The sequence below is a fragment of the Oncorhynchus keta genome, chromosome 24 (assembly GCF_023373465.1).
Source record: "Oncorhynchus keta strain PuntledgeMale-10-30-2019 chromosome 24, Oket_V2, whole genome shotgun sequence".
NCBI classification, from domain to species: domain Eukaryota; kingdom Metazoa; phylum Chordata; class Actinopteri; order Salmoniformes; family Salmonidae; genus Oncorhynchus; species Oncorhynchus keta.
The window spans coordinates 37,342,699-37,356,448 of NC_068444.1; the positions used below are offsets into that span (position 1 = coordinate 37,342,699).

Genomic DNA, 13,750 nt, shown 5'->3' on the forward strand with positions numbered 1-13,750 from the left:
TAGGTGGAATTTATTTTTATTTCATCCGTGAAGAGAACACACTTCCATGATCTTTACTTTGAAAAAAAAAAAAATACTTCCGGAAAAGGAAAGAAACACGTGTGGGAACATTTTACAGTTGATAGCTAACTATTATTGTAATACACTTCAGACAACGTATTTGATATCGACTTAAACAAGCGCTCCATCTTTAAAATAAGTATTTTACGATGGCTCCGGTAAGTACATCGTGTTATAGCAAGCTAGATAGCTAGCTTGATAGTAACGCTGCTAGCTAGCAAATGTCTAGCTTACTCATTTTGTCAGCAGAATGGCTGTCATTTACGCTGAAAAGTTTTTCAACTACTGTTACTCTCCATTATTTTAGTGGACACTATGTTATCCACATATTTTCGAGAAATTGGGCTATTGTAAACAGCCTGTCACCATTGCTTCAACTACATAGAAATAACGTTACACGAACTATTAGCTAACTTGTTGTGTGCGCTGCTTGCAGGTTTGACAGTGATTTTCACCAGAGAGGAACCCAAGCTATACCTACCTGCCATGTGTTGTTTGCTTATATAAGAATTCACATTGCTTGACATGCATTCATTTCATACCATAGTCAGTCAAGTCTAGCTGTACTAGCTAGTAACTATTCAACCCCAAATCATCACCCAGGTTGTCCTTATGAATACAAAGCACTGACGACCTTTTCTCACCAACAGCCAAGGAGTAAGAAGAGGAAGCCGAGCTTTCGCAGGCTACTGAAGACGAGCAATGTGAAGCTTGACAACAAGCTAAAGAATCGTCAGTTCAAGAAAGAGAGCACCGACAAGAAACACCGCAAGGAGCAGAAGAAGCTCCGGGCAGCTATCAAAGATGCTGTCTTGAAGACCCCCCTCCCCCTGGAGCGCTACAAGAAGAGGCCAGGTGTGTGCAGCATGACGACCCACCCCATACAGTAGTATAGCTTAACATATAGGCCCTGACATCTAGCACTCAAGCTGAACGATGCATGTACTGTAATCAGTATAGTTTGGTTTCCAATTCGTGCACTGTTCCACACTATAGCATCAACATAATTACGTAACCTATATAAAGTTATTATCGTCTATTGCTTTTTTGAGTCTTGTTTGGTGGCGTTAATTACATGTCCCTGTCTGGTTTCTGTTACAGAGGATGAAGAGGAGGAGGAGTTTGTGGAGTCCCTGCCAATGGACATGATGGAGGAAGATGACCTGGAGCAGATCAAGGCAATGGCTCAGAAAGCCTCCTTCCTCACCAGAGACCTGTCGTCAAGGTAATTACACAGTCCATACAGTATTTTTGTAGGGCTGGGCTGTATACACACGTAGGGCTGGGCGGTATACCGTTTCTTAATATTTCGGTATTGATTGACGGACCGGTTTGGGGTTGTACTTGCCTTCCGTAACGGTATTTCAATGTTTGGTTTGTTAAATGTAATCCGCCAGTCCACCATGTGTAACATGCTCTGCTACTTGAGTGAGTCCTTTCTCCCACCAAGCTTCATACTGTCAAAAATGTAAAAAATATCACGATACTTAGATGCCCATACAATATGTATTGCGATTCGATATTGTTATTTTATTACGATAGTATGTTCCAAAGAGATTGCTCACCATATGTCTGCTGCAGAGGAATGAGAGATTCGTGAGAAAGCGAGTTTATCAGTCATGGAAATAAAAGTGCAGAAAACAAATTGGCGCCCTACTTAAAAATACGATGGAGAACAAGCTATGAAGGAAAACTACTGCCATTTTGGTGCAGGTTCAGCCATCTCGCGCAAATATCGTCTCAAATGATATCTGATATGTAACTGTATCCCCCCATCACTATTATGTACCATCTTTCTGTCAATATCATGTACATCCCATCACAAGTAGATCATAATACACATGTTGAAATTTATAGCTATGTCTAACTTCTCTCCTCACTTAACCTTACTTGAATACCTGCAGTGGTCCAGTGCATGCCAAAAAGCGCAAGGGGGAGCAGCAGGGGCCAGAGAGTTATGAGAAGATGCCCAGAAAGATGCAGCTAACAGAGGAAAAGGAGGTCATTCACCTCCTGCCAATCAAAGACAAGATTAGAGGCCTCATCCCTCAGAGCATGGAGAAACCTGGTAGGATGATTAATATGTATTACCCCTGAACATCTTCACCTGTAAGTTTACATTTCCACCTAAGTCATATTGTTTAAAGGTTTTAGACTTTACAGCTCTATTGATACAATTGCGTTGGATTGCTTTGTCTTGTTTTTAGTTGTAGAAAAAAAGGCTGAGGAGGAGGAAGGAGATGCCCCGACTGGCTTGGAGCAATTTGAAAACGGTACCAGCACCATGAACCCCTTTTTGACTTGAGTCGGTCATCCTCTCTGTGTAGAATGTATTGTTAGACCAAATATTGGTATCCCAGTCCTGATCAGTAGATGAGGTGCTTCTCTCTGATGTTGCTGGTATGTTTCCACAGAGGATGAGGCTGTGCCCGGGCCGGCCCTGACCCCTCAGGAGCAGCTGAAGCTCCGCACACAGAAGCTGACCAACAGGAAACTACGAATCGCTAGTCTGGGATCAGACATCCTCTCAGACCCCACCACCAACGTAAGCCCTGGTTCAAACAACCCTGCATCTCCGTACCGAACAAAAAAAATACACCACTTTCTCTTTGGAAGAGCGGGAATAGAGTGCCGTCTGAAACCACGCGGTGCGCCTTGTCGGACCTCTGACGACAGTTCAGTACAGTGCATGTGAAGCACGCCTCTGTTTCATGTTGCGCGCCAGAGCAGTTTTTCCACTGTCGGGAGAAATGGTGATGCATATATGTTAATTGCATGCAATTAAAGGTTGCTTCGCTACCACACCCACAACGGAAGCACAATGATGACCTTGGATTCGCAGGTGGAGACGTTAGAACAGACCCAGGGTCTGGTTCTGTGGCGGCAGAAACACTAAAAGGATCGTGGTTAGTGGAGTTTTTGGTGCTTTTTGAAACCAGCAACTGCCAGTAAAAACACAACTTCAACACTTTCAAACCGATGGGCACTACATCAACATACAAATAGTTTTGCAATCTCAGGAGAAAATGGAACGCCTGCGTTGCACATGATATCGCTATGCTAACTTATCTATCGCTATGCTAACTTATCTATCGCTATGCTAACTTATCTATCGTGGTTTATTTTAGGGATGAGGAGACTTCGGGCTTACTTAGTAAGAGTTATGAAATCTGAAGACAGATTACGTTAACCGATACACATTAAACTGATCATATTCATGGTTGCAAACATTAACTTCCGCGCTGCACAGGTGTGCGAGTAGTCTTTCTTTGCCTTTTTAGTACAATAAACGTTGTGCTTTCTTTAACACAGAAGAGGTTGCTGTTATGCCTGAATTTGACCCGATACCAACAAGGAAGTCAGGAAAAGCTCTCGGCCGTGCCAACCCGCTCTTTACTTCTATTCAGTTCGACTCGCCATAAGTTTGGCGTGTGAACTGTGCGTTAGACTCCTCGGGCTACTCTTGCTTCCTAGTCCCCATGGCAAAATATTATTATTTTATGTCACATAGACCAATAATCACATAGCAGAGAGAAGCAGACTTAGGAAATGTTTTGTTTCACTGTTCTGATTGATGTTTTCTGTGTAAAGCCAATGTCTGAACTTTCCATCTTTGTTCAGATCAAGAAGCTGAAAGAGCTGCGAGCCATGCTGATGGAGACAGACCCCTATGTGGCCGTGACGGTCAGAAAGCTGGTCATGGTCTCTCTGATGGAGGTCTTCAAGGACATCGTCCCCTCCTACAGAATCAGACCACTGACAGAGACCGAGAAAGCCTCAAAGGTGAAGAAAGAGACCCAGCAACTGAGGGAGTTTGAGGAGGGCTTGGTGAGCCAGTACAAGTTCTACCTGGAGAACCTGGAGCAAACGGTCAAAGGTAGTCCACTTCTATCTCTATTCGTTGATATTGATGACTTGTTTTGACTGGCTGATGTTTGCTGGGACTGGCTGATGTTTGCTGGGACTGGTTGATGTTGATGCGTTGTGGCTAATTCATATAGACAGACGGGTTGGCTGTTTAGCAACATGTGGCAAAACGGACAGGGTTGGCTTAGACCGTCATGTGAACTATATATACAGTTACACAATGAGCACTTGTCGCTCAAATACATTGTTACAGTTCTTGGTTAGCTAGTTGGCGAATTTGAGCCATATTAGCATGGACATGACATCAGTCAAAACACCTCAAAACAGGACAGGATATCAATAATGAGATGAAATGAGCCACCTACAATTCCCCACACGGCAGCTTCTTGACATTGCTGCGAGCTATCTGACCATTCAGAATCACAACGCACACCTTCCGGGCCACATCAACGCGCGCACATCATCTTCGTGGTGTCAGCCAATTTGCCTATTTGTTATGACTGGTTGACATTGATGACTTGTTGTGACTAGTTGACATTAATAAGTGGCTGCTGTTGGTTGTAACTATTTGCTGTGTGCACCCCCTGCCCCGTAGACTGGAAGCAGAAGAAGAGAAAGAGAAGCGAGGCGGTGTCACTGCAGTCTTATAGGGGCCTGGCTGAGGTGGCCATCCGCTGTATCTGTGAGCTGCTGGTGGCCCTGCCACACTTCAACTTCCACAACAACATCATCGTCACGGTGGTGCCCCTGATGAACGACCCTGTCAAGAGGGTGAGTCTGGGAGGCCCCATATCAAGCCCGTAGTTCTACATCTTGTCACGTGGTGTTCACTACAATATTAGCTTTAGACTTTGTAGCTATAGACTTTACAATGGGAGTGGGCTCTGTAGAGGCGGGTTTCTCTTAATTAAGATTCATTTGGCTATCAATCGAAAGCCGCGGTTTTATCCTAGATATTTGAAGGGTCGTGTTTGTCTCTCGTCTGACTGTTAACTGAGTTGACGTTATGTTGTCTGTCCAGGTGTCTGACATGTGCTGTGAAGCAGTCAAGAAGCTACTGAAGCAGGACAAACAGGGCCATGCCTCACTTGGGACAGTCAAAGTTATCTCCGGACTGGTTAAAAGCAGAAACTATGACGTCAGACCAGAGGTACTATTCACCTACTATTAATGTATTTTTAAAAATTTTATTTTTATGACATGGCTCTTAAAGAAATACATCTAAAATGTTCCCACTTCTTCACCCCCACAGCTACTCAAGGTTCTCCTCTGCCTGAGGATAAAGGAGGTGGAGGTGAAGAAAGATACAGATGACACAGCTCCCAAAAAGAAGTTCATGAACTATAAAGACAAAAAGAAGAATCTGTCCAGGATGCAAAGGAAGGTCAGTAGCCCACGCACCTGTGTGTAGAGACGTCAAACGGGGCGTCAGGGTCGCCTAGTGGTTAGAGCGTTGGACTAGTAACCGGAAGGTTGCGAGTTCAAACCCCCGAGCTGACAAGCTGACAAATCTGCCGTTCTGCCCCTGAACTGGCAGTTAACCCACTGTTCCTAGGCCGTCATTGAAAATAAGAATTTATTCTTAACTGACTTGCCTGGTTAAATAAAGGTAAAAAAAAATAAAAACCGTTCAGCCTGCTGCACAACCCTATGGGCACTCTAGTCTACAGCACCTGGTTAGTGTTTTTCACTCAGATTGGTCATCAATTGCACAAAATTGCTGACTTAAAACGATCAATATCTTTGGATTTGTACTAGGCTTGGGTGGTATCCAGATTGTCATAACCTTGTGCCATACCGGGATAGTTGGTAATACCGGCACTGAACACAAGGGGCACTGTTTTCAGGCGATTAACGTAATAGTTATAAGAGATCTAGCTGGCAAACATTTAGTTGTGAAATCCATACAGTAATTAGATCACCTGGCGCATGCTGCACAATAGTGAGTGACTCATTGTTGTGTGCTTGTAAAAAAAAAATACCACGTGACTGGCGACTACCATAAGCATCGTAATATTGTGGCAGGTGAAATTAAGAACAATCTTCTTTATTTCCTAACGTATTGCACAAGCCGACTGCAGTTTGCCTTGCTTATATTGTGTCTGCCTGTGTACAATCTGTGAGTGTACATTTTTTTTGGTGTGTCTGTGAGAAGAGTAATGGATGTGTCCTGTCATCCTTACAGTGGAAGAAGGCTGAAGAGAAACTAGAGAAAGAGCTGCTAGAGGCTGAGGCATCAGAGAGCAAAGACAAGAAGCTCAAACTGGTAAGTGTTTATTCCCCAAAGCTACAACAGGCCTGAAATGACTCCATTTGTTTTTGTGAAAACACTTTCGCGCTTCTCACGACAAAAGGTCTAACCATCATTACAATTGTTCTCTCTCTCCTAGCACACAGAGACCTTGAACATAGTGTTCTTGATATACTTCAGAATACTGAAGAAAGCTCAGAAGTCTATCCTGCTTCCCTCCGTTTTAGAAGGTCTAGCAAAGTAAGAGAGACTACCTATTCCCAGGGACATGAGTCACTTCCTGACAAATGGAAATATTTGTTTATGAAATATGGAGGCTTTCTTTTAAGACAAACTATTTTTCTCCTAAGGTTTGCCCATCTAATCAACCTGGAGTTCTTTGATGACTTGTTGAACGTTCTTCAACATCTTATCCAATCAGGAGTGAGTATACATATTCTACCAAACCTATCAAAAATACTATTCACATCATCGTGTATCATTGGCTAATGACCTTTTTTCTTTGTAGGATCTGACCTATCGGGAAAGCCTTCACTGCATTCAGACAGCTTTCAACATTCTCTCTGGTCAAGGTCGGTGATGGTCTAACCTCACTGAATACTGTGTATATTACATACTGTATGTGCTTAAAGGATAGGTTCACTTTTTGAACCAAATCCATATTTTGGATGTATATGTCAGGACACTATTTTTGAGATTTCACTTGGTTTTGAGAAATTTAACCCATCATTGATATGTATATACAGCAAATGTATATACTTCATCATGGCGATGTAAATGGCTGATTATGTGTTCTAGACACAGTATGCTTACATCGTATTAGGGTCACGTGACGTTCGGGTGTCACAGGATTTTTTAAAATTGTTCAAACGTTTGTATTCATCTTAGCGCCAATCTCCGGGAGGGTCAATAGGAGAATTAGCGTGGTAGGTTAGGAAAAGATTTAGGGTTAGCTAAAATGATCTCAGATGTGACTCAAACATGTCTTAGCTACAACCACGCCTGCCGTGAGAACAGTCTTGGTTTCCACTAACGCAATGCTGCGGCAATATGGTGCGTGATGTCAGACACTAAAAAAATGCTGAATTAGGAGATGGACCACGTAGAACTTAAATGTGTTGTTTCGCAGTAATTTATCTCAGTCCTGGATCAAACGTTGACGTAGTATACTGTTCCTTTTAATGAATTTCCCTATTTTGCGGATAGGTGATGTCCTCAATATTGACCCACTGAATTTCTACAGCCACCTGTACAAGACGCTGCTCAAACTCAATGCTGGTAAGTCAAACCACCCAAGAGCTTATTCAAACCCATGTCTGGCTCGTTGATCCGTTGTGCTCTGAAGGTCCACCTGTACCTGGAGTGACTGTTCATAAGTGTTAAAAGGTCCAATGCAGCTGTTCTGTATCTCAATATCATATCATTTCTGGGTACTATTAAATACCTTACTGTGAATTAAAATGGTCAAAAAGAAACAGAAATAACTTCTTAGCAAAGAGCGATTTCTCAAACAAGAATTTTGCTAGGACTGTCTGGGAGTGGTCCGAGTGGGGAACATGTGCAGTTATTAGCAGAGAGCTGTGGAACTTTTTCTTATTGGTCTGTTAATTAATCTTACACCGAAAGGGCAGTATCATTTCACAGTATTATTCCAACCTCAGTGTGGAAATGTATATATAAAACACTGGAAAATCTAGATTGTGACTGCAATGGGCCTTTAAATAATGTGGATGCTCTTCCCAGGTGCATCTAATGATGACATCAGCATCTTGCTGCGTTGTCTCGACGTGATGCTGACCAAGCGCAGGAAACAGGTGACCCTGCAGCGTGCCCTAGCCTTCGTCAAGAGACTGAGCACGCTCAGTCTGCACACACTGCCCAACGCTACCGTGGGAATCCTGGCATCCAACAGGACGTTGATGCATGTAAGTGTTTATCGTGTGTGCAGCTACGTGTATTATGGACAGAGATTGTGTGTGTGAGAGAGAGTCCATGAAGAGTGTGAGACCATATACGTGTGTGATTATTAAGACTGTGCTCCCCCTCTCTCCGCAGACCTTCCCCAAGTGTGATATCCTCCTGGACAATGAGGCTCAGGGTAGTGGGGTGTTCCTTCCTGAGCTGGATGAGCCAGAGTACTGCAACCCTCAGAACACTGCCCTGTGGGAGCTACACACACTCAAGGTAAACACGCAAAAAGCACACACACACACAAAAAAAAAAATACACACACACACACACACAGGTATAGCTGATGGCGTTGTTGTGTTGCAGAGACATTACCACCCAGTGGTCAGGAGGTTTGCCACTCACCTCTGTGCAGGGGCTCCAAGTGAAGGATCTGGAGCGCTAATTGTTCAACTTGCTAGAAGGTAAGAACAAATCTCACATTTCATTTATCCTCTATGAAAAGCCAGTTGCTGCTCCTCCAGTTCTTTTACAAATACTCGTACAATCCCAGGGTTTGTTGTATGGTCATGAAAATCCTGGAAAAGTCCAAAGAAATCCAGGCCAGAAAAAGTTTTGGAAATTGAATAAAAATGTCTATTCATGTAATTTATTTAGACAGTTTTTCTTTTATCAATCAAATAAAAAAAATCTACATATCAGCCAGGATGGGAAGGACACTTTAGCGTGCCTGTGTTTGCGCGCATCAGTGGCATGTGTGCGAGACTAGTTGGCCGGACATTACAGCAGAAGGCCTAGGGTGACACATGTCCCAAATTGTGCCAGAGAGTCCCGCATCCTGCAACCAAACAATCATGTCCCACGTTTGTTGGGGACTGGCAACTGCCAAACCCAGATTTGAACTTTGGACTGCCAGATGGTGAAGCGTGATTGATCAATCCAGAGAATGTGTTTCCACTGCTCCAGAGTCCAATGGTGGTGAGCTTTACACCACTCTAGCCAATGCTTGGCATTGCGCATGGCGATCTTAGACTTGTGTGCGGCTTCTCAACCATGGAACCCCACTTCCTGAATCTCTCGACGAACAGTTATTGTGCTAACGTTGCTTCCAAAGGAAGTTTGGAACTCCGTACTGAGCGTTGCAACCGAGGCCAGACATGTTTTACACGCTTCAGTACTTGGCGGCCCCGTTCTTTGAGCTTGTGTGGCCTACCACTTCGCGGCTGAGCCATTGTTGCTCCTAGACGTTTCCACTTCACAATAACAGCACTTACAGTTGACCGGGGAAGCTCTAGCAGGGCAGAAATTTCACAAACTGACTTGTTGGAAAGGTGGCATCCTATGGCGGTGCCACGTTGAAAGTCAGAGCTCTTAAGGCCATTCTACTGTCAATGTTTGTCTATGGAGATTGCATGGCTGTGTGCTCAATTTTATACAAGTCAGTAACGGGTGTGGCTGAAATGGCCAAATCCAATAATTTGAAGTGGTGTCCACATACCTTTTGGGTAGTTATTTCCCTGTCCCCACCTCTATTTCTAGAGACACGTCCTCTTCCGTCCACAAAGCTGCCTGAGGAAGACTCGAGTAGTCGAAACGTGTTGAAGTTTAGCGCTAACTGCTCCGATATGTATTCTTTTGTAAATGTATTGCAATGTACTGGCCTTTCTTGAATTACCCGCCATTTTAGGTGTCTACCTTCCCACTGCCCTCATCTCACTCGTGTTTGATCAACAAATTCAAGCACCACTAATTTAGAAAAGGTTGATTTGTCCCTTTTGCAGGTAGACCTTCCAACCTGTCTCTTGCAGTCATGTTCCTTTCGTGCTAAGTTTCAGCTCAAATAGTTAGGCCTAACTGAAACTTACAAAAAGCATGCTTCTGACGAAGAGCGTGGCTCTTCTTTAGTCAAGTTAAAAGTTTAATTGATGTCTTGGAATATCAATCATTATTTAGTATTCTACACAACCGAACCAAATCTAGTAGCATAGTGTAATGTTAGTTACACCCGCCAAAAAACACATAATTTAAAAAGATTATAGGACAGTGCCACTAGGCAGAAAGTTCTTTGATTGAAACAAAATCCAGGAAGGCTATATTAGTTTACCATCTGCTCACAAAATATTAATTCAAGAAGATCCAAATGCATAATATTCCCATAAACTGATTGAGATCAAATTATTGGCATGCAGATGCAGTTTGGACGTTTCACCAGTAAGTGAAATATCATTCAATGAAGGCTTAAGAAATTAGGTGTCTAACTTTGTGTTTGAGGGTATAAAAAATATCTTGAGTCAATATGTGTGGGCATAGGCAGACGTTGCAATTGGAGGATGAATTTTATGCACTGGCCAATTCTATAATAACATTCAAGACAACATCTGTCGATACAAAGTTTGAGGAATGTCGACACCATGAGGGGGATTTGAGTTTTTATTTGTGTAGGCTACACTGTCCCGCATTTGAGCATTTGTAAATGTGGTCACCCTAGGTAGGCCTATAAAATATGATGGAGAACCGACTAATAACGAGACAGCGAGTTCAAAACATATCTTGTACCCTCTACGCTTTATTATTATTTGTTTTCGTCGTGTCCAACAACTCTACCGACACTCGCAAGAAAGGCCAAACAACAAATGAGTCACTTCGCCATTGAACCAAACCCCAACCAATACGATCGTTGTATTAGTTGGGGTTTGGTTCAATCGCTGTGAATCGAACAGTAATTTTAGGAAAAAATATTAGGTGTAGCCTTTCTTTCGGATGATGTGGCTTCAAAATTTGTTTTGTTGATTGGGACATGGCAACTCAAGATACTAGTCACCCTTCACAGTAAACACTTATAAGATAGCTAAATATGACTACACTAGAAAAGGTACATTTCCTGAAGAACATTTGTGGGCTTGCTTCAGCTGAATAAAAATATTTGTAGCCTACCATAGCCATTTGATCTTTGATATATTGAATGAGCAAATTATTTCAAAAGGCATAACATGTTTGGTTGTAATTTTATACATCAAGGGTGGTCAACCATCCTCCAGTAGAGCCAATGGGTACGCAGGCTTTTATTCCAGTCCCCGCCAACAAAACCACGTTTTATAAATGATCTGCTCAACCGGACCTCTGTCTCTGATGTGTCTGAGCAGGGCTTGATCAAATCCTGCATCCCCAGTAGAGGACCACAATGGGAATAAGTCCCAGACTGTGTTGTCCTCTGATTCTACTCGTGCATGTTTGGCTTAAGTCATGTGTTCTTGTTTTTTAAAAATGTTTTAAGGTTGAATTAATACACTTCTATAGTTCCCTAACAGTTATTGTACTTTGGGGGGTGTAAGTGCCTTGCACAACGACATGGGATCAGAGCGCAGCCTCCCAGTGTCGTGCTTACTTTTTTATACATGCATAGAGACGCCGCCAATTGTTGTCTTGGAAATTTGGTTAAAAGTAATGAAATTCCATCTGTCAAAATGTGTTTGAACCCTGAAGACATTCTCTACGGTCCGTGCGATATTAACTAAAGATGTGTGCATGTGCAGTATGTAAAGGCGCTAGCCTCTGTTGGGTGTAAATTACCTTTAACCCCTCTCAGGCACCCAGTGGAGCTGTTTGAGGACTACAGAGCTAAAGACATGACCTTCAATCCTCCAGTGGTAGCGCCTTCCACAAAGAAGAAGGTACAGTAGTACACTTCCCTCTCTGTCCATATATATATATTCCAGAATGTTATTAGGCCCACTTGACTGAATTGTCTTTGCTAATCTTGTCTCTAAACACTTTGCATTTTGTTGCAGGATTATTTCACGATAGGCCTTGCCCTGCTAGATGATAAATTAAAGCAGCAGATTGATCGTGTTCTCTCAGCGGAGGAAGAGGAGGAAGAGGATCCTATGTCGCTGGATTTCTCTGCAGTTCTACCACAGACCAACAGCACATAATACTTCAGACCCCACCGGAAAACACCCTTTCCTTTGTGCCCTGTATTTTAGTTCTAAATGGACTGTAAAATAACAACCGTATGCTGGTGACATTGCTTTTTGACTAGAATGGATACAGTTAAGTGTTGAATTAAACCACCTGCCTCATTGATTACTCATAACCCTGACCTACAGGGCCTTCAGAAAGTAGTCACACCCCTGGACTTTTTCCACATTGTTATAACCTGAATTTAAAATGGATTAAATTGAGATTGTCGCTGGCCTACACACAATACCCCCATAATGTCAAATTGGAATTGTGTTTTTAGAAATGTATAGAAGCTTAAATCAAGTATTCAACCCCTTTTATGGCAAGCCTAATTATGTTCATGAGTAAAAATGTGCATAAACTCACATAAGTTGCATGGACTCACTCTATATCATTTTATTTTTAGTGACAACCTCCTCTCACAATTATCTGTAAGGTCCCTCAGTTTAGCAGTGAATTTCAGACCAAGGAGGTTCTCCAATGCCTTCCAAAAAAGGGCACGAATTGGTAGATGGGTAAGAATACATTTTTAAAAAGCTGACATTCAGTATCCCTTTGAGCATGAAGTTATTTACTCTGGATGGTTTATCAATACACAGTCACTACAAAGATGTCATTCCTGACTCAGTTGCCGGAGAGGAAGGAAACCGCTCAGGGATTTCACCATGAGGCCAATGGTGACTTTAAAACAGTTTAATGGCTGAAAGGAGAACTGGATGTGTCGACAACATTTTAGTTATACAAACCCAAACGAGTGAAAGGGAAGTCTATACAGGATAAAAAAATATTCCAAAACTTTCATCCTGTTTGCTATGAACTAAAGTACAACTGCAAAGAATTACACTTTTTGTACTGAATGTGTTATGTTAGGGACAAATCCAACAACACTTCACTGAGTACCACTCATATTTTCAAACGTGGTGGCTGCAACATGTATGCTCGTCATTGACGAGGGAGTTTATTTTTAGGATAAAAATAAAATCTTAACTGGTTCTCTGCTTTAACTAAAACTTTTCAGCAGTACAATAACCTCAAACAAAGTCAAATATACACTGGAGTTGCTTACCAAGATTACTTTTAATGTTCCCGAGTGGCCTAGTTACAGTTTTGACTTAAATCTATGGCAAGATTTGAACATGGCTGTCTAGCAATGATCCATTTGACAGACCTTGGAAGAATTTAAAATGTATGTTGTACCAGGTGTGGAAAGCTGAGGCTTAGTTTTAATTGTTGCCAAATATAATTCTATCATGTGTTGAATCAGGGGTGTGAATACTTAAGTTAGATATCTGTATTTCATTTTCAATAAAAAAAGGTTTTGCCTGATATTATGGGGTATTAAAATCTGTTGAATTCAGGCTTTAACAACATTTGGAATAAGTCCAGGGGTATGAATACTTTCTGAATGGTGTGTGTGTGACAAAAATATAAAACTTAAGTGTTGGTTCCATGTTTCATAAACTGAAATAAAAGATCCCAGAAATGTTCCATACGCACAAATTTGTTTACATCCTTGTTCGTGAACAATCTCTTTTGTCAAGATAATCCATCCACCTGACAGGTGTGGCATATCAAGAAGATGATTGTACAGCATGATCATTATGCAGATGCACCTTGTACTGGGGACAATAAAAGGCCACCAGCCACCCGGACAGCTGATGAAACTGGGTTTGCAGAAGTGAAGGATTTCTAAACAATCTGTCA

At 42.2% G+C, this 13,750-nt stretch overlaps 1 protein-coding gene across 1 annotated transcript; it reads left to right on the top strand.

Moving 5' to 3' along the window:
* Nucleotides 1–37: 37 nt before the first annotated feature.
* Nucleotides 38–13,538, top strand: noc3l (NOC3-like DNA replication regulator). Its single transcript, XM_035734643.2, has 20 exons — nucleotides 38–218; nucleotides 711–915; nucleotides 1,162–1,285; nucleotides 1,965–2,128; nucleotides 2,268–2,333; nucleotides 2,475–2,605; nucleotides 3,682–3,937; nucleotides 4,523–4,698; nucleotides 4,949–5,077; nucleotides 5,180–5,311; nucleotides 6,113–6,193; nucleotides 6,318–6,418; nucleotides 6,529–6,601; nucleotides 6,687–6,750; nucleotides 7,385–7,456; nucleotides 7,922–8,103; nucleotides 8,234–8,362; nucleotides 8,453–8,550; nucleotides 11,673–11,757; nucleotides 11,875–13,538. The coding sequence occupies exons 1-20, from the start codon at nucleotides 210–212 to the stop codon at nucleotides 12,016–12,018; spliced, it is 2,421 nt and encodes an 806-aa protein (XP_035590536.1). The 5' UTR covers nucleotides 38–209; the 3' UTR covers nucleotides 12,019–13,538.
* The last annotated feature ends 212 nt before the right edge of the window (nucleotides 13,539–13,750 follow it).